General features: G+C 47.9%; 1 protein-coding gene across 1 annotated transcript in view; it reads left to right on the plus strand.

Annotated features, from left to right (window-relative positions):
* The window catches only part of LOC139229143 (CUGBP Elav-like family member 4), a 557,794-nt gene that overhangs the window by 489,570 nt on the left and 47,322 nt on the right, over positions 1-20,902 (plus strand). Inside the window, exon 6 of the mRNA XM_070860805.1 lies at positions 4,185-4,331. Coding sequence (XP_070716906.1) covers positions 4,185-4,331 — 147 coding nt within the window. The remainder of the gene's footprint in view (positions 1-4,184; positions 4,332-20,902) is intronic.

Consider the following 20,902-nt stretch of genomic DNA (forward strand, 5'->3'; position numbering starts at 1 on the left):
CAGTGTGGAATTAAGTTATACTGATCAAGAAGGGGCCAGGTTTCAACCCAAGTCTGTGCTGGGTTAACTGCTAAAGGGATCAAGGGGTATGGAGAGAAGGCAGGAATGGGGTACTAAAGTTGCATGATCAGCCGTGATCATATTGAATGGTGGTGCAGGCTCGAAGGGCCGAATGGCCTACTCCTGCATCTATTTTCTTTGTTTCTATGTCTCAGCCCAGTGTGGAGGGAGGCTGGAGGGGTGGGTGTAGTTGGACTCTGATCAGCTCCGCTGGGCGGGCCACATTGTCCGCATGCCCGATACGAGACTCCCGAAACAAGCGCTCTACTCAGAGCTCCGACACGGCAAGCGAGTCCCAGGTCGGCAGAGGAAACGCTCCATGGACACCTTCAAAGACTCCTTGATAAAATGCAACATCCCCACCAACACCTGGGAGGCACAAAGTGGAGGAGAAGCATCAGGGAGGGCGGCGAGTGCCTCGAATATCTTCGCCGGGAGCACGCGGAAGCCAAGCACAAACAGCGGAAGGAGTGTACGACAACCCAAGCCCCCCACCCACCCGTCCCTCCAACCACCGTCTGCCCCACCTGTGACAGAGACTGTAGGTCCCGCATTGGCCTCATCAGTCACCTGACAACTCGTATTTAGTGTGGAGGCAAGTCTTCCTCAGCTCCGAGGGACTGCCTAAGAAGTCGTTGGGGGGGGATAGACTTGGTCTCGGGCTCCCCAGGCCAGGGAGAAAGGAAAGCAACATCAGCATTCCCCCGCTCCGGATCGTTATTCAGTGACTTCGGCTGGAAAGAACGCCTGCGGACTTTGTGCGGAAGCAGAATTGGTCTTGGCTTGTGATTCCTCCCACGGCCAAATACTCTCACTCACCGTCTAGACTCACACAAGAAAAATGGCCACTTGAATTGAGGTATTGGAGAAGGATGCTGCCTTAGCGAGAATCAGCGCCTTCAGACAGGGCAAGAAAAAATTGGGGGAAATCCTTTTAGCCCCTTCCCAATGGATAATCCTTTACAACCCTCTCCTCCTCCCCTCCAGATCTGGGTCAGACTTTCCCTGCACTGAAGTTTTCTTCTAAAATCTGATTGTATTTTTCACTTTGTCTTCCTATAGATGCCCCTCATGAAGAATAGCTGGATAAATGGTTACATTAATACTTGGCACATATAGTAAAGAAACCCGACTCGTTAAGCACGTGACAACCAGTTAATCACTCAGTGCTCCATGTTATACTCCACAATCATGTGTGCAGGGGAGTTTTCTTGGTGTCCACCCCTGGCCACACATTTATCCCTCCATCAACACCAGCAAAAGACATTAACTGGCTATTCATCTCATTTCTTGTTAGCGGGACCTCACTGTGGAATACTTTTGGCCACTAAGGGAATCAAGGGATATGGGGATCGGGCGGGAAAGTGCAGTTGAGGTAGAAGATCAGCCATGATCTTATTGAATGGCGGAGCAGGATCGAGAGGCCGTATGGCCCACTCCTGCTCCTATTTCTTATGTTCTCAGGGGGTACAGCAGCATAACGGTTATGTTGCTGGACTTGTAATCTGGAGGCCATGATCCAAAGACAAGGGTTCAAATCCCACCACGGGCAGCTGGGGCAGTTAAATTCAGTTAATTAAATAAATCTGTAATTTTGCTAGTATCAGTAATGGCGACCATGAAACGACCGGATTGTCATAAAAACATCTGGTTCACTAATGCCCTTTAGGAAATCTGCCGTCCTTACCCGGTCTGGCCTATATGTGACTCCAGACCTACAGCAATGTGGCTGACTCTTAACTGCCCTGCTGAAATGGCCCAGTGAGACCCTCAGTTGTATCAAAGCGCTACGACAAAGTCAGCACTGTGTGGGCACCTTCACCACAAGGACCGCAGCGGTTCAAGAAGGCGGCTTACCACCACCATCTCACGGGCAATTAGGGAATGGGCAATAAATGCCGACCTTGCCAGCGACGCCCACATCCCGTGAATTAATAATTAATGTTCCAATTGGCTGCCACGTCTGCCTACACAAGAGCAGAAAAAAGTTAATCACTGGCCCCGAAGCTCTTTGAGACATCCTGAAGATTTGACGGGTTCTATATAAATCCAAGTTTTCTCTTTCTTTAAATCTATCAAAACTAGGCAGAGAACGACAGGTGGAAAACTCATTCAATGTGAAATGGGTCAGTCGAGATCGGAAGGAGGGCAATGGTTTCAGGGTAACCTTGCTGAAGGACCTTTGGGTTCCGCCGAGCTTTCTCTCTCAGGTGCTGACTGACCTGCTGCATAGTTCCATCTGTATTTGAGTCAGATTTTCAGCAAAAAGCTGAAATAAAGAAAGAAAAATTTTTTTTTCATTTATTTAGCACATTGTAACGTTTCTCAGGATGTCACAAAGCACTGTGCATCTGTAATGTATTTGCTTCATGGGTTCTTTGCTTAAGAATTGCTATTAAGAACTAGTCAGTTTATTAACAAAGGTTCAACAATCACACTACACATTACCAGTTCATCCACTAGGCTCACAACTGCATAACTCATCGTGGATGACCTAGACCCAACTGGCTGGGGTTTTATTGAGTCTTGTGAACATCATGTGACTGGCTCAGCCACTCACAATGCAACAGTTCTACAAACCCTGTGAGCATACTCACGGGTGCATACATTACATCATCTGGAATAATAATAATAATAATAATCATACATTATTACACTGGAGCCTGAGATGTTAGTGAAGTGCCCCGCCTCTCCAAGACAGAACTCGCGCACGCATCGCAACCCTTTGCCATAAAAACGCCAACGGGTGCATATACATTGGGTTGGGGAGGTGGTCCCAAATGTTTATGGTTTAAACACCTCCCCCCTCCCCCACTCCCGCCAATTATGGGGAGTTGGGGGTGGAGCAACAGACTGGGCCGTGGTGCCTTCCACAGTCGGATAGGCAGTTAGCATTCACGAGCAAAGGCTGATGCCAGAATAGTGACCACTAGGCTGAGTATTCTACCCTACATAAACCTGAGGTCATCCAAAACTTGGCTGCCCCGTGTCCTAACTCGAACCAAATCCCGCTCCCCCATAACCCCTTGTGCTCGCCGACCTACATTGGCTCCCGGTTAAGCAACGCCTCGATTGCAAAATTCTCGTCCTTCTTTACAAATCGCTCCATGGCCTCGGCCCTCCCTATCTCTGTAATCTCCTCCAGCCCCCGAGATATCTGCGCTCCTCAAATTCTGCCCTCTTCAGCATCCCTGATTATAATCGCTCCATCATTGGTGGCCGTGCATTCTGTTGCCTGGGCCCCAAGCTCTGGAACTCCCTCCCTAAACCTCTCCGCCTCTCTACCTCTCTTTCCTCCTTTAAGATGCTCCTTAAAACCTACCTCTTTGACCAAGCTTTTGGTCACCTGCCCCAATTTCTTCTTATGTGGCTCGGTGTCAAACATATTTGTTTTGTCTTATAACACTCCTGTGAAGCGCCTTGGGATGTTTTACTACGTTAAAGGCGCTACATAATACAAGTTGTTGTTATTGGAGGCTTGACTGGCCAAATTGCCTCTTCTCCGTGCTGCAAACATAGAAACATAGAATCACAGAAAATAGGAGCAGTAGTAGGCCATTCAGCCCTTCGAGCCTGCACCACCATTCAATATGATCATGGCTGATCCTCTATCTCAACACCATATTCCCACTTTTTCCCCATACCCCTTGATGCCTTTTGTTTCTAGAAATCTATCTATCTCCCTCTTAAATATATTCAGTGACTTGGCCACCACAGCCTTCTGTGGTAGAGAATTCCACAGGTTCACCACCCTCTGAGTGAAAACATTTCTCCTCACCTCGGTCCTAAATTTCCTACCCCGTATCCTGAGACTGTGTGACCCCTTGTTCTAGACTTCCCAGCCCTGGGGAAACATCCTCCCCGCATCCAGTCTGTCCAACCCCGTCAGAATTTTATACGTTTCAATGAGTTCCCCTCTCATTCTTTTAAACTCTAGTGAAAACAGGTCTAGTCGACCCAATCTCTCCTCATACGACAGTCCTGCCATCCCAGGAATCAGTCTGGTGAACCTTCGCTGCACCTTTGATTCCGTTACTCAGTGAGCGAGCCCCGCGTAGCAGGCATGGGGAGGCGGGTGAGTCGGTCGCTGTGGTTGACTTGCGTTCTCTGTGTGTGTCTTTCAGGGAGCGTCGTCCAGCCTGGTGGTGAAGTTTGCCGACACAGACAAGGAGCGCACATTGCGACGCATGCAACACATGGTGGGCCAGTTCGGCATGTTCAACCCGATGCCACTCCAGTTCAACAACACCTACAGCTCGTATGCTCACGCGGTACGTACCTCAGCCACCCTCCTGGCGGCAAATCGCTGGAGGGTTTGGATCCTCTCAGTTCTCCCTTTCATCCCCGCCTCACCTGAAAGAAAGAAAGGACTCGCATTTGTAAAGCGTGCTTGACGACCTCAAGACACCCCAAAGTGCTTTGCAGCCAATGAAGTACTTTTTTAAAGTGCAGTCACTTGTTGTAATGTAGAGAAACGAGGCAGCCAATGTGTGCACAGCAAGCTCCCACAAACAGCAATGCGATGCATGACCAGATCATTTGTTTTGGGTGTTGGATGAGAAATAAATATTGACCAGGGCACCAGGAGAAACTCCCCCTGCTCTCCTTCGGAATAAGTGGCCGTGGGATCTTTTATGTCCACGTGAGAGAGCAGACGGGGCCTCGGTTTAATGTCTCATCTGAAAGACGGCACCTCCGACAGTGCAGCACTCCCTCAGCACTGCACTGGGCTGCCAGACATGATTTATGTGCTCAAGTCCCTGGAGTGGGACTTGAACCCACAGCCTTGCAACTCAGAGGCGAGAAAGTTGCCCCCTGAGCCACAGTTGACAGCACAATCCATAATCTGCTCTCTCTCTCTGCTTCTCTACAAACATATTTTTGACTGCGGCTTGTGAAATTGTGACCAAGTTATTTTTATATGCTGTGAGCAGTGGCCGTGTGGCTGTGCCTTTAAGAACCACGTAGTCAATAGATGTTATTTTGCTGTTGTTGGCTCTGCTCATCAGTAATCATTTAATCCCTGTGTAAACATTCATTTCTTAACCCCGCTCATCTGGAGCCTGCTTATTATTGTGTCCACTTGTCAACTGCCTGGTGGGAACCGAGCAATCTTTTACCTCGAGATTACAGCTTTTACCGCTACAAACCCATGATACAAAAATAAAAATCCCTCACCAATTATATTAACTTGACGAAATGCAACAGATTAAAGTGACAGCAGCGGAATAAGACCCTGTGTCCATCACCACAGGGGAGACCAGATCCGTGTCAAACACTTGGGTGTTAAAAAAACAAGCCTGAAGGCTTTGTGTCTTAATGCAAGGAGTATCCATAATAAGGTGGATGAATTAACTGTGCAAATAGATGTTAACAAATATGATGTGATTGGGATTACGGAGACGTGGCTCCAGGATGATCAGGGCTGGGAACTCAACATCCATGGGTATTCAACATTCAGGAAGGATAGAATAAAAGGAAAAGGAGGTGGGGTAGCATTGCTGGTTAAAGAGGAGATTAATACAATAGTTAGGAATGACATTAGCTTTAATGATGTGGAATTTATATGGGTAGAGCTGCAGAACACCAAAGGGCAAAAAACGTTAGTGGGAGTTGTGTACAGACCTCCAAACAGTAGTAGTGATGTTGGGGAGGGCATCAAACAAGAAATTATGGGTGCATGCAATAAGGGTGCAGCAGTTATCATGGGTGACTTTAATATGCACATAGATTGGGCTAACCAAACTGGAAGCAATACGGTGGAGGAGGATTTCCTGGAGTGCATAAGGGATGGTTTTCTAGACCAATATGTCGAGGAACCAACTAGGGGAGAGGCCATCTTAGACTGGGTGTTGTGTAATGAGAGAGGATTAATTAGCAATCTCGTTGTGCGAGGCCCCTTGGGGAAGAGTGACCATAATATGGTGGAATTCTGCATTAGGATGGAGAATGAAACAGTTAATTCAGAGACCATGGTCCAGAACTTAAAGAAGGGTAACTTTGAAGGTATGAGACGTGAATTGGCTAGGATTGATTGGCGAATGATACTTGAGGGGTTGACTGTGGATGGGCAATGGCAGACATTTAGAGACCGCATGGATGAACTACAACAATTGTACATTCCTGTCTGGCATAAAAATAAAAAAGCGAAGGTGGGTCAACCGTGGCTATCAATGGAAATCAGGGATAGTATTAAAGCTACGGAAGTGGCATACAAATTGGCCAAAAATAGCAGCGAACCCGGAGACTGGGAGAAATTTAGAACTCAGCAGAGGAGGACAAAGGGTTTGATTAGGGCAGGGAAAATGGAGTATGAGAAGAAGCTTGCAGGGAACATTAAGACGGATTGCAAAAGTTTCTATAGATATGTAAAGAGAAAAAGGTTAGTAAAGACAAAAGTAAGTCCCCTGCAGTCAGAATCAGGGGAAGTCATAACGGGGAACAAAGAAATGGCGGACCAATAGAACAAGTACTTTGGTTCGGTATTCACTAAGGAGGACACTACAACATTCCGGATATAAGAAGGGGCAGAGGGTCTAGTAAGGAGGAGGAACTGAGGGAAATCCTTATTAGTCGGGAAATTGTGTTGGGGAAATTGATGGGATTGAAGGCCGATAAATCTCCAGGGTCTGATGGACAGCATCCCAGAGTACTTAAGGAGGTGGCCTTGGAAATAGCGGATGCATTGACAGTCATTTTCCAACATTCCATTGACTCTGGATCAGTTCCTATAGAGTGGAGGGTAGCCAATGTAACCCCACTTTTTAAAAAAGGAGGGAGAGAGAAAACAGGGAATTAGCCTGACATCGGTAGTGGGTAAGATGATGGAATCAATTATTAAGGATGTCATAGCAGCGTATTTGGAAAGAGGTGACATGATAGGTCCAAGTCAGCATGAATTTGTGAAAGGGAAATCATGCTTGACAAATCTTCTGGAATTTTTTGAGGATGTTTCCAGTAAAGTGGGCAAGGGAGAACCATTTGATGTGGTATATTTGGACTTTCAGAAGGCTTTCGACAAGGTTCCACACAAGAGATTAATGTGCAAAGTTAAAGCACATGGGATTGGGGATAGTGTGCTGACATGGATTGAGAAATGGTTGTCAGACAGGAAGCAAAAAGTAGGAGTAAATGGCAGGCAGAATGGCAGGCAGTGACTAGTGGAGTACCACAAGGTTCTGTGCTGGGGCCCCAGCTGTTTACACTGTATATTAATGATTTAGACGAGGGGATTAAATGTAGTATCTCCAAATTTGCGGATGACACTAAGTTAGGTGGCAGTGTGAGCTGCGAGGAGGATGCTATGAGGCTGCAGAGCGACTTGGATAGGCTAGGTGAGTGGGCAAATGCATGGCAGATACAGTATGATGTGGATAAATGTGAGGTTGTCCACTTTGGTGGTAAAAACAGAGAGACAGACTATTATCTGAATGGTGACAGATAGGAAAAGGGGAGGTGCAACGAGACCTGGGTGTCATGGTACATCAGTCATTGAAGGTTGGCATGCAGGTACAGCAGGCGGTTAAGAAAGCAAATGGCATGTTGGCCTTCATAGCGAGGGGATTTGAGTACAGGGGCAGGGAGGTGTTGCTACAGTTGTACAGGGCATTGGTGAGGCCACACCTGAGGAAGAACATTCTTGTTATTGAGGGAGTGCAGCGAAGGTTCACCAGACTGATTCCTGGGATGGCGGGACTGACCTATCAAGAAAGACTAAATCAACTGGGCTTGTATTCACTGGAGTTCAGAAGAATGAGAGGGGACCTTATAGAAACGTTTAAAATTCTGATGGGTTTAGACAGGTTAGATGCAGGAAGAATGTTCCCAATGTTGGGGAAGTCCAGAACCAGGGGTCACAGTCTAAGAATAAGGGGTAAGCCATTTAGGACCGAGATGAGGAGAAACTTCTTCACCCAGAGAGTGGTGAACCTGTGGAATTCTCTACCACAGAAAGTTGTTGAGGCCAATTCACTAAATATATTCAAAAAGGAGTTAGATGTAGTCCTTACTACTAGGGGGATCAAGGGGTATGGCAAGAAAACAGGAATGGGGTACTGAAGTTGCATGTTCAACCATGACCTCATTGAATGGCGGTGCAGGCTCGAAGGGCCGAATGGCCTACTCCTGCACCTATTTTCGATGTTTCTATGTTTCTATGTAACGTTAAGAAAGAAAGGAAACAAAATAAGGAAAGAATTCATATAACGCCTTTCACAACTACCGGTTATCCCAAAGCGCTTTACAGCCAATGAAGTACTTTTTGAAGAGTAGTCACTGTTGTAATGTGGGAAACGCGGCAGCCAATTGGCGCACAGCAAGCTCCCACAAACTGCAATGTAACAATGACCAAATAATCTGTTTTAGATGTTAATTGTCAGATAATTATTGGCCCAGGACACCAGGGATAACTCCCCTGCTCTTCTTCGATATAGTGCCATGGGATCTTTTATGTCCATCCGAGATAGTAGACGGGGCCTCGGTTTAACATCGCATCCGCAAGAAGGCACCTCCAACAGCGCAGCACTCCATCAGCACTGCACTGGGAGTGTCAGCCTAGATTTAGTGCTCAAATTCCTGGAGTGGGACTTGAACTCAGAGGTGAGGGTGCTGCCCACTGAGCCACAGCTGACACTTTCTTAAAGAAATGACTTGAGAAAAGAGAAGGCTGGGGGGTAACCTAGCAGAGGTCTTACAGATTACGAAAGGGTTTGATAGGGCAGATGTAGAGAAGATATTTCCACAAGTGTGACTGTCCAAAACTAGAGGCCATCAATATAAGATAGTCACCAATAAATACAATAGGGAATTCAGAAGAAACTTCTTTATGTGGAACTCGCTACCCACAAGGAGTGGTTAAGGTAAATAAGGCAAATGGATTTATTTAAGGGGAAGCTAGATAAGTACATGAGAGAGAATATAATAGAAGGTTATGCTGATGGGGTGAGATGAAGAGGGGTGGGAGGAGGATCGTGTGGAGCATAAACACCGGCACGGAGCCTTTGGGCCGAATGGCATGTTTCTGAGCTGTAGATTCTATGTCATTCTAGTTCCATTAAAAGCAGGTTTTTTTTTAAACAAGTGGATTTCCTTGCTAGTTATGAGCCATTTATCCCACAGAGGAGTACTGAGCAGCAGGCCACTCCACCATGTGTGAGAGGCAAGTCATGGAGCATGTGTTGCAGTCAGTGTGAAAAAGTCGTGTTTGCGATGTTACCAGTCTGGCCTCGATGTTGGGGGGCAGAGTTGGGACAGATGGGCACTGCCAGTCGTGCACTCCTGACCTGATTAGCTGGGCCTGGGAAGTCATTCTGCTCACAGCCTCATATGGCAGACTGGGCATTAGTGCTGCCATCATCATCGTAGGCGGTCCCTCGAACGAGGATGACTTGCTTCCACAAGAGTTCACAGATGTTTCAATGAAGGACCCGATGTTCCAGTCCTGAACTCCAGTTGAGGGGGTGGAAGATGCCTGTGCGTGGATTTTTTTTAACGTGTGGTGACCGTTGCTTGACAGAGCGAGGTCTTTATCCAGTGACAAGGGTTAACCAGGACGACTGGAGACCAGCTCTGCTGTACAGACCTAGTGCGTGCACATAATGCAGTGTGGGCTGGGCCCGTGCTGCCCCTGGCAGTCCAAAAATCTATCTATCTCAGCCTGAATATATTCAATGACTCAGCATCCACAGCCCCCTGGGGTAGAGAAATCCAAAGATTCAAAACCCTCAGTGCAGGGGTTCCTCATCACAGTCCTAAATGGCCGACCCCTTATCCTGAGACTAGGCCCCTGGTTCTAGACTTTCCGGCCAGGGGAAACAACCTCTCAGCAACTACCCTGTCAATCCCCCTCAGAATCATGTTTCAATGAGATCACCTCTCGTTCTTCTAAACTCCAGAGTGCATAGGCCCAATCTACTCAATCTCTCCTCATATTACAACAGCGACTACTCTGCAAAAAGTAAAGCGCTCTGGGACTGCCAGTGGTGGTTGTGGATATATGCCACTGCAGCGTGCAAGGCACTTCATGAAGACCTCTATCAGTGGGCAGCTTAATCACCAATGACACTCCAGTGCAGCGCTGAGGGAGTGCTGCACTGTCGGAGGCTTCACCTTCCAGATGAGACATTACACCGAGGCCTGGTCTGCTCTCTCAGGTGGATGTTAAAGATCCCATGGCGTAAATTTCGAAGAAGAGCAGGGGAGTTCTCCCAGGTGTGCTGGCCAATATTTATCCCTCAACCAACATCGCCCAAAACAGATTATCTGGTCATTCACTGCAGTTTGTGGGAGCTTGCTGTGCGAAAATTGGCTGCCGCATTTCCTACATTACAACAGTGACTTCAAAAGCACTTCATTGGCTGTGGAGCGCGTTGGGACGCTCTGAGGTTGTGAAAGGCGCTATATAAATGCAAATCTTGCTTTCCTTATATTTCACAATGTCACATCTGATTCTGTTGCTGTTTGAGGGTAAGGGTAACGGGGTATGTATTACAGCAATGCAACCAAAGGCTGGGCAACGATACAAACAGGGTATAAAATTGTAAAATAACCTTTAATATAAAAATATCTATATTTTTTTTAATTTCTCTGCTGACATTTTGTATACACCGCCCACCCCCTGAAAAATCAGTTAAAAGCAAAGAGCATTTGAATATTCCTTTAAAAGAAATTGATGCCATATTCTCCTTAAAGAGACATTCTTAGAAATAAAAAACATCTGTTGTGTACATTTACACTGAGCAGTGCAAACAGTAGCACTATGTACGGAGGCTGTGGCCGTGGGAGTCAGGAATAGTCTCTGGAAGGCGGCGAAGTGTGCAGTGTATGTGCGTGTTTCATGTGTAAATGATATACATTTTAAACACTTTGAAGGCAGCAACAAGGCACCCATCACACGGAAAGGGATAACTATCATCCCTGCCCTTTCATCTTTCCACCCCCACAACACTGCTCCGCCGAGATTCCACTATAATTTTCACTTTCCTTCCATTCCTAATTTTAACAATTTGCACTTCAAGCAGCTGAAGCCTCGGTGCACAGCTTCAGCAGCTGGGTCGTGGCTGCTCCGTCACCGACAGCCAGCTCGCACTGCAATCTCGGCCCACCCTTGTTCAGTCACTGAATCACGGAGTGGTTACAGCACCGAAGGAGGCTGTGATGTATTTGCTTTGTGGGCTCCTTGCTTAAGAATTCATAGCAACACTTAACTTTCCCAGATTTTTTTTCTCCCTAAATTGGCCTGGGTTTTTATCTGGTTTTTGCCTCTCCCAGGAGATCGCATGGCTCCGGTTGGGGTGGAATGTAGAATGTGTATAAGGGGTGTGTTGTGTATGCAATAACTCACAAGACTGAATACTGTAAACTCCGAACAGGTACAAACCTGGCTCTACTTTATTAGGGCCTGAAGTGATCACATTACAAGATGGCTGGCCTTTTATACCTGGGCCGCGCACACATGCGCACAGCCCAATGACCTCCAACAGTGGCGCCACCTGGTGGCTAGTAAACCCAAGCATACATACATGACAGGGTGACACAGTTGTGTGGGGCGGACTGGTTGGGCTGGGTGCTCTTTGCCTTTCCGCCATTGTTCATTGTTCATAGGTTTATATGTAACCTTCAGGGCTGCTGACCGAGGGCCCTGCAGCTCTTTGTCGGCCGGCGCGGACACAATGGGCCGAAATGGCCTCCTTCTGCGCTGTAAATTTCTGTGTTTCTATTGCTATTAAGAACAAATTGGTTTATTAACAAAAGGCTTAACCATCACACTACACATTACTGGTTCATTCACCAGGCTCACAACCACCTGCATCATCTTGGATCCTCTCAACCCAACTGGCCGGGGTTTTATTGAGTGTTGTGAACATCACGTGACTGGCTAAGCCACTCACAACTCAACAGCTCGCCAAACCTGTGAGCATCCTCACCAGGTGCACACATTCCAGAGGCCATACGGCCTTTTGAGCCCGTGCCGGCTCTCTGCAAGAGCACCTCAGCCAGTCCCACTCCCCCGCCCATTCCCCGTAGCTCTGCACATTTTTTTCTTTCAGGTACTTATCCAACTCCCTTTTTGAAAGCCACGATTGAGTCTGCCTCCACCACTCTTTCAGGCAGTGCATTCCAAATCCTAACCACATGCTGCGTGAAAAGGTTTTTCCTCGTGTCACCTTTGGTTCTTCTGCCAATCACCTTAAATCTGTGTCCTCTGGTTCTCGACCCTTCCGCCAATGGGAACAGTTTCTCTCTATCTACTCTGTCCAGACCCCTCATGATTTTGAACTCCTCGATCAAATCTCCTCTCAACCTTCTCTGATCTAAGGATGGCTGCAGCCTGACAGGTTGGCTAACTCATGGCCACGTCGGGATGACCGCATTGGGCCTGTTCCCTTAAGTTGCATCACGGCGGAGGGAGTTTCCACCTCAAAAAACGGGTATGTTGGGGTCGGGTGGAAGCATACAGTGTTAAAAATCTGAATTCCGATCAGAACCCGCCTCTAACCCACCCATTTACGGTTTTAACGGAGGTGGGACTGGGGGAAGTGGGCAACCAACCCACTCCCAGGAGGCGGGTCGCTCACTTAACTATTATAATGAGGCTGCGTGCCTCAGATTTAACCGGCATTTTAAATCTAGTTGTGGACCTGAGAGCGATGGAGAGTGAGGACTGATGCATACAGGCGGTAAGTGCCTTTATACTTATCTCCTGCATCCAGTGTCTGCCTCGCACCCCCACACCCCCCATGATTGAAGACTCCCCCCCCCCCCCAACCATGAGGCCTGCCTTCAGCCCCAAAGCCTACGATCGCCTCCTTCCGTACCCCCCGCCCCCCCCAACTCCCCCACCGCCATCCATTCATTCTCCAGGCCGGGCCTGTACTCTCCCTGCCACCCCTCCCACCTGCTCGCCGGCAATGTTCCCTCCCCACGCCCCCCCCCACAACCGCTGCTCCTCCACCCACCGATGTTCCAATTCTGCTCAACAGAAACTCTATCAACTCACAGGAACAGGAGTAGGCCATTCAGCCCCTTGAGCCAGTTATGCCATTTATTCAATTCATCAGGAACCTTCGTCTCATTTCAGTTCCAATTTTAACTAAGTGGCAAAAATACGAATCATTTTAGTCAACCGCTATTATCTTCAATGAAAACAACAAGTGTTTACAAGCACTGTCTGAGTGAAAATAATCTTCGTAACTTAGGTTTGGTAAACTTAAAACCAAGGTCACGCATTGCGCCTGGTGCTTTATTCCAAAGCAGATCAGGATGCATGATCTGGCATTGGTAATTAATAATGATAAATGGATTATGATTTGGAGCAATATGATAACAAGCAGGCTTCAGTGTGTTCCTTTCCTAACAGATTACCTTGTCAGATTTGTTAATTCAGTGTCAACCATTTGACACCCTTCTGTTGGATACAATTGAAACACAAACAACAACACGCTGCAGCCCGGCGAAGAGAGGCTTTGCAGCATAGACACGCGTGTCTTTCAATTCTATCGGGTGACTTTGCAGGCGGCTTGGTCTGGTGAGTGCAGGGGCTACCGTAGAACTGAGCCACATAGCACAGCGGTGTTGGCAATGGCTCAGTAAGCAACACTCTCGCCTCTGAGTCAGAGGGTTGCGGGTTCAAGTCCCACTCCAGAGACTTGAGCACCAACTCTCGGCTGCCACTCCCAGTGCATTGCTGAGGGAGTGCTGCACTGTCGGAGGTAGCCGTCTTTCGGATGACATGTTAAACCGAGGCCCCCGTCCGCTCTGTCTCAGGCGGATGTCAAAGGTCCTGTGGCACTATTCCAAAGAAGAGCAGGGGAGTTCTCCCTGGTGTCCTGGGCTGATATTTATCCCTCAACCAACATCACTAAAATAGATTATCTGGTCAATAATGCATTGCTGTTTGTGGGAGCTTGCTGTGTGCAAATTGGCTATTGCGTTTCCCACATTACAACAGTGACTCCACTTCAAGCAAGTACTTCAAAGGCTGTAAAGCGCTTTGTGATGCCCTGATGTTGTGAAAGGTACTATATAAATGCATGTTGTTCAATGAACTCCCAGGTTTAATCCATGGTCTGTGTTAGTTGATCTCATTTTCATGGACGAGAGGAGATTTTTTTTTTTTTTAAAAGCAACAGTCAGGTTTTCCATTCCCGATCCCGTGCGGAAAGCCCACGTGTGTAAGGTTACGGGAAGGCTCTCTTTGCTAGCTGTAAGGATCGAACGTGAGCTGGGCTCTTCCTTGATGTCACAACATAAGACTATCCATTTCAGTATGCGTTCTGCGGGAAGTGTGGCATTCAGGCTGGCAAGTAGGGCGGCATTCGGTAGAAAAAGTGAAGTCAGCTGACTTTGCCGGCCTGGGAGTCTTAGAATCACAGAATGGTTACAGCACAGAAACATAGAAACATAGAAAATAGGTGCAGGAGTAGCCCTTCGAGCCTGCGCCACCATTCAATAAGATCATGGCTGATCATTCCCTCAGTACCCCTTTCCCGCTTCCTCTCCATACCCCTCGATCCCTTTAGCCGTAAGGGCCACATCTAACTCCCCCTTGAATATATCCAATGAACTGGCCTCAACAACTCTCGGCGGCAGGGAATTCCACAGGTTAACAACTCTCTGAGTGAAGAAGTTTCTCCTCATCTCAGTCCTAAATGGCCTACTCCTTATCCTAAGATTGTGTCCCCTGGTTCTGGACTTCCCCAACATCGGGAACATTCTTCCCGCAACTAACCTGTCCCGTCCCGTCAGAATCTTATATGTTTCTATGAGATCCCCTCTCATCCTTCTAAACTCCAGTGTATAAAGGCCAGGTTGATCCAGTCTCTCCTCATATGTCAGTCCAGCCATCCCAGGAATCAGTCTGGTGAACCTTCGCTGCACTCCCTCAATAGCAAGATTGTCCTTCCTCAGATTAGGAGACCAAAACTGAACACAATATTCCAGGTGAGGCCTCACCAAGGCCCTGTACAATTGCAGTAAGACCTCCCTGCTCCTATACTCAAATCCCCTAGCTATGAAAGCCAACATGCCATTTGCCTTCTTCACCGCCTGCTGTACCTGTATGTCAACTTTCAATGACTGATGAACCATGACACCCAGGTCTTGTTGCACCTCCCCTTTTCCTAATCTGCCACCATTCAGATAACATTCTGCTTTCGTGTTATTGCCTCCAAAGTGGATAACCTCACATTTATCCATATTATACTGCCATGCATTTGCCCACTCACCTAACCTGTCCAAATCACCCTGCAGCCTCTTAGCATCCTCCTCACAGCTCACACCGCCACCCAGTTTAGTGTCAGATATTACACTTGGAGATATTACATTCAATTCCTTCATCCAAATCATTAATGTATATTGTAAAGAGCTGGGGTCCCAGCACTGAGCTCTGCGGCACTCCACTAGTCACTGCCTCCCATTCGGAAAGGACCCGTTTATCCCAACTCTCTGCTTCCTGTCTGCCAACCAATTCTCTATCCACGCCAGTACTTACCCCCAATACAAGGTGCTTTGATTTTGCACACCAATCTCTTATGTGGGGCCTTGTCAAAAGCCTTTTGAAAGTCCAAATATACCACATCCACTGGTTCTCCCTTGTCCACTCTACGAGTTACATCCTCAAAAAATTCCAGAAGATTTGTCAAGCATGATTTCCCCTTCATAAATCCATGCTGACTTGGACCGATCCTGTCACTGCTTTCCAAATGCACTGCTATTTCATCCTTAATAATTGATTCCAACATTTTCCCCACTACTGATGTCAGGCTAACCGGTCTATAATTACCCATTTTCTCTCTCCCTCCTTTTTTAAAAAGTGGTGTTACATTAGCTACCCTCCAGTCCATAGGAACTGATCCCGAGTTGATAGACTGTTGGAAAATTATCACCAATGCATCCACTATTTCTAGGGCCACTTCCTTAAGTACTCTGGGATGCAGACAATCAGGGCCCGGAGATTTATCGGCCTTCAATCCCATCAATTTCCCCAACACAATTTCCCGCCTAATAAGGATATCCTTCAGTTCCTCCTTCTCTCCAGACACTCGGTCCCCTAGTACATCCGGAAAGTTATTTGTGTCTTCCTTTGTGAAGACAGAACCAAAGTATTTGTTCAACTGGTCTGCCATTTCTTTGTTCCCCATTATAAATTCACCTGAGTCCTACTGCAAGGGACCTACGTTTGTCTTCACTAATCTTTTTCTCTTCACATATCTATAGAAGCTTTTTGCAGTCAGTTTTTATGTTTCCGGCAAGCTTCCTCTCGTACTCTATTTTCCCCCTCCTAATCAAACCCTTTGTCCTCCTCTGCTGAACTCTAAATTTCTCCCAGTCCTCAGGTTTGCTGCTTTTTTTTGCCAATTTGTATGCCTCTTCCTTGGATCTACTATCCTTAATTTCCCTTGTTAGCCACAGTTGAGCCACCTTCCCTGTTTTATTTTTACTCCAGACAGGGATGTACAATTGCTGAAGTTCATCCATGTGATCTTTAAATGTTTGCCATTGCCTATCCACAGTCAACCCTTTAAGTATCATTTGCCAGTCTATTCTAGCCAATCCACGCCTCATGCCGTCGAAGTTACCTTTCCTTAAGTTCAGGACCCTAGTTTCTGAATTAACTGTGTCACTCTCCATCTTAAGAATTAATTCTACCATATTATGGTCACTCTTCCCCAGGGGGCCTCGCACAACAAGATTGCTACTTAGTCCCTTCTCATTACACATCACCCAGTCTAGGATGGCCAGCTCTCTAGTTGGTTCCTCGACATATTGGTCAAGAAAACCATCCCTAATACACTCCAGGAAATCCTCCTCCACCGCATTGATACCAGTTTGGTTAGCCCAATCTGTATGTAAATTAAAGTCGCCCATGATAACTGCTGCACCTTTATTGCACACATCCTTTATATCTTGTTTGATGCTGTCCCCAACCTCACTATTACTGTTTGGTGATCTGTACACAACTCCCACCAGCGTTTTCTGCCCTTTGGTATTCCGTAGCTCCACCCATACTAATTCCACATCATCCAAGCCAATGTCCTTCCTTACTATTGCATTAATTTCCTCTTTAACCAGTAATGCCACCCTGCCTCCTTTTCCTTTCTGTCTATCTTTCCTAAATGTTGAATACCCCTGGATGTTGAGTTCCCTGGAGCCATGACTCTGTTATGCCAATTACATCATATCCATTAACTGCTATCTGTGCAGTTAATTCGTCCACCTTATTCTGAATACTCCTCGCATTGAGGCACAGAGCCTTCAGGCTTGTCTTTTGTCGAACCCGTGCCGGCTTTCTGCAAGAGCACTTCAGCTAGTCCCACACCCCCGCCCTTTCCCCGTAGCCCTGCTAATTGTTTTCCTTCGGGTACTTATCCATCTCAATCCTGAAAGCTCCAATTGTACTAGTATCTGTAGCTATTTAGGGGAGAGAATTCCAGATCATTTGAGAGAAAAGAACGCCAACTTGATAGTTATAACCTCTCAGTTCTGGTATCGTCCTAGTAAATCTTTCTTGCACTTTCTTCAGTGCCTCTATGTCGTGTAGAAGCTGCTCCAATGGGTAAATTGTAAAATCCTTACTCTACAGTATGAAACCACACGAGGCACATTCTAGGGACAAGGTCACTCTATGACCTGCTCTTTATTCACAGGACTCCAAAAGTGATGACCCTGCACGGGACCTCCCCTTATATACCTGGATGATCAGGTATGGGCAGTCACCCACAAGTTCACCCCTTGTGGTCAAGGTGTGCATCGAGGTTGAGTGTGTACAGTAATACAGTGGTGTTACATTGTGGTTACATACATGACATCACCTCCCCCCAAAGTCTTATTAGGATCATAGGTTTAGTCTTTCAGGTGGTCTACGCTCCCTCGTGGAGCGCCGCAGTTGGGACGCTGGTTGTTGGACACTGACGTGAGTATCTGTCACCTGTGGTGATTCCGGCCTGTCCGGCCTGTCCGGCCTGTCCGGCCTGTCCGGGCTGACCGCAGGGACTGTGCATTCTTCTGATTGCTCTTGTTGCTCGTTCACTGGCGGTAGTGTGAGCTCCATCTCTTGGTGTTCTTCAGGTTCCTCCATGTCATTGCTGAACCTTTTTTTTACTTGGTCCAGATGCTTACGGAATAACTGACCATTGTTGAGTTTTACCACGATGACCCTATTCCCCTCTTTGTCAATTACAGTACCCTCAAGCCATTTTGGCCCCATGGCATGATTCAGGACGACTACAGGATCATTTATTTCTATACATCTCCCCCTCAAATTACGGTCATGGTACTCGTTTTGGGACTGGCGCTTGCCCTCAACTATGTCGGTCAGGACTGGGTGAATGAGAGACAACCAAGTTTTGAGTGTCCGTTTCATTAGTAGCTCTGCGGGCAGGACCCCCGTGAGCGAGTGTGGTCGGGATCTATAGGCCAGCAGGAGGCGCGATAGGCGGCATTGTAGGGAGAGTCCTTGAATCCTGAGCATACCTTGCTTGATAATTTGGACCGCACGTTCCGTCTGGCCATTGGAGGCTGGCTTGAACGGCGCTGTCCTGACATGGTTGATGCCATTGCCCGACATAAACTCCCGGAATTCGTAGCTTGTGAAACATGGGCCATTATCACTGATCGGGATGTCCGGCAAGCCATGAGTTGCAAAGATCGCACGTAGGCTTTCCACAGTGGTGGATGTCGTGCATGAATTCAGAATGATGCACTCGATCCATTTCGAGTACGCATCTACCAAAATAAGGAACATCTTTCCCATGAATGGGCCCGCGTAGTCTACATGAATGCGTGACCATGGCCTGGTGGGCCAGGGCCACGGGCTGAGCGGGGCCTCCCTGGGGGCATTACCCAGCTGGGCACACGTTGTGCACCTGCGAACACAGTGTTCCAGGTCTGAATCAATTCCAAGCCACCAAACGTGTGACCGGGCAATGGCTTTCATCAGCACAATACCTGGGTGCTCGTTGTGGAATTCCCTGATGAATGCCTCCCTGCCCTTTTGGGGCATAACTACCCGGCTGCCCCATAGTAGGCAGTCGGCTTGGATGGAGAGCTCATCCATCCATCTGTGGGACGGTCTGACCTCTTCAGGGCATGCTCGTTTGTGGGCGCCCAATCCCCAGTCAGGACACATTTCTTAATCAGGGACAGGAGGGGATCTCTGTTTGTCCAGATTTTGATCTGGCGGGCTGTGATGGGGAGCCTGCGCTATCAAAGGTATCGACAGCCATGTCCATCTCAGCGCTTTGCTCCGTTGCCCCCTCAGTGGTGGCCAGTGGAAGCCTGCTGAGCGTGTCTGCATAATTTTCAGTGTCGGGCCGGTGCCGAATGGAGTAGTCATAAGCAGCCAGCGTGAGAGTCCATCGCTGTATGCGAGCTGATGCGTTGGCATTGACAGCCTTACTGTCTGACAACAGGGATGTTAATGGCTTGTGGTCCGTCTCTAATTCAAACTTCCTACCAAAGAGGTACTGATGCATTTTTTTTACACCATAGACACATGCAAGCGCTTCCTTCTCGACCATCCCATATTCTGCTTGAGAGAGCGACCTGGAGGCATAAGCCACAGGTTGTAGTTGACCCTCAGCATTGCCCTGCTGCAACACGCACCCAACCCCATAGGACAATGCATCACATTCAGAACCAATTTTTTACAGGGGTCGTACAGGGTCAACAAATTGTTTGAACAAAGTAGGTTTCGCGCCCGATCAAAAGCCCGTTCCTGACAGTCCCCCCAAAACCAATCACAACCGTTACACAGGAGCATGTGTAGCGGCTCCAACAACGTGCTCAAGTTCGGCAGAAAGTTCCCGAAATAGTTCAACAGTCCCAGGAATGAACGCAACTCCGATGTGTTGCAGGGCCTGGGTGCTCATCGAATCGCCTCTGTTTTGGATTCGGTGGGCCGAATCCCATCTGCAGCAACCCTCCTGCCCAGAACCTCAACCTCAGGAGCTAAGAACACACATTTAGACTTCTTGAGTCGCAGGCCTACTCGGTCCAGTCGGCATAGCACCTCCTCCAGGTTGTGGAGGTGTTCCTCGGTGTCTCGACCCGTGATGAGGATGTCGTACTGGAATACGATCATTCCAGGAATGGACTTGAGCAGGCTTTCCATGTTTCATTGAAAAATCGCGGCCGCTGATCGAATGCCAAACGGGCACCTGTTATAAATGAACAGTCCCTTGTGCGTGGTGATGGTGGTCAGTAGTTTAGATTCGTCGGCCAGTTCCTGAGTCATATAGGCTGGTGAACAACTTGCCGCCTGCCAGCATGGCGAAGAGGTCCTCCGCTCTCGGGAGTGGGTATTGACCTTGTAGGGACACCCGATTGATGGTGGCCTTGTAGTCGCCACAGATCCTGACAGAGCCATCCGCTTTTAGGACGGGAACGATGGGGCTCGCCCAGTTGCTGAATTCAACGGGTGAGATGATGCCCTCTTTCAACAGCCGGTCCAATTCACTCTCGATTTTTCCCCGCTTCACATACGGCACCACTCTGACTTTGTGGTGCACTGGCCTGGTGTCCGGGGTGAGGTGTATCACTATTTTAGTGCCTTTGAAAGTCCCGACGCCGGGTTGGAATAGTGACTCGAATTGTTGTAGGACTTGTGAGCATGAACTTCGCTCCACAGACGACATTGCGTGAACATCCCCCCATTTCCAGTTCATCTCGGCTAACCAGCTCCTCCCCAACAGTGCGGGCGCATTGCCCGGGACAATCCAGAGCGGCAGCCGATTCACTAATGTGACAGCCAACATTGCACTGCCTAGCACTGGAATGATTTCTTAAGTCCGTAATTGTGTCTCAATACGTGCTAATTTGAGTCTACTGGCTTTAAGTGTCCATA

This window comes from Pristiophorus japonicus, chromosome 18 (genome assembly GCF_044704955.1).
Source record: "Pristiophorus japonicus isolate sPriJap1 chromosome 18, sPriJap1.hap1, whole genome shotgun sequence".
In the NCBI taxonomy this organism is placed as follows: domain Eukaryota; kingdom Metazoa; phylum Chordata; class Chondrichthyes; family Pristiophoridae; genus Pristiophorus; species Pristiophorus japonicus.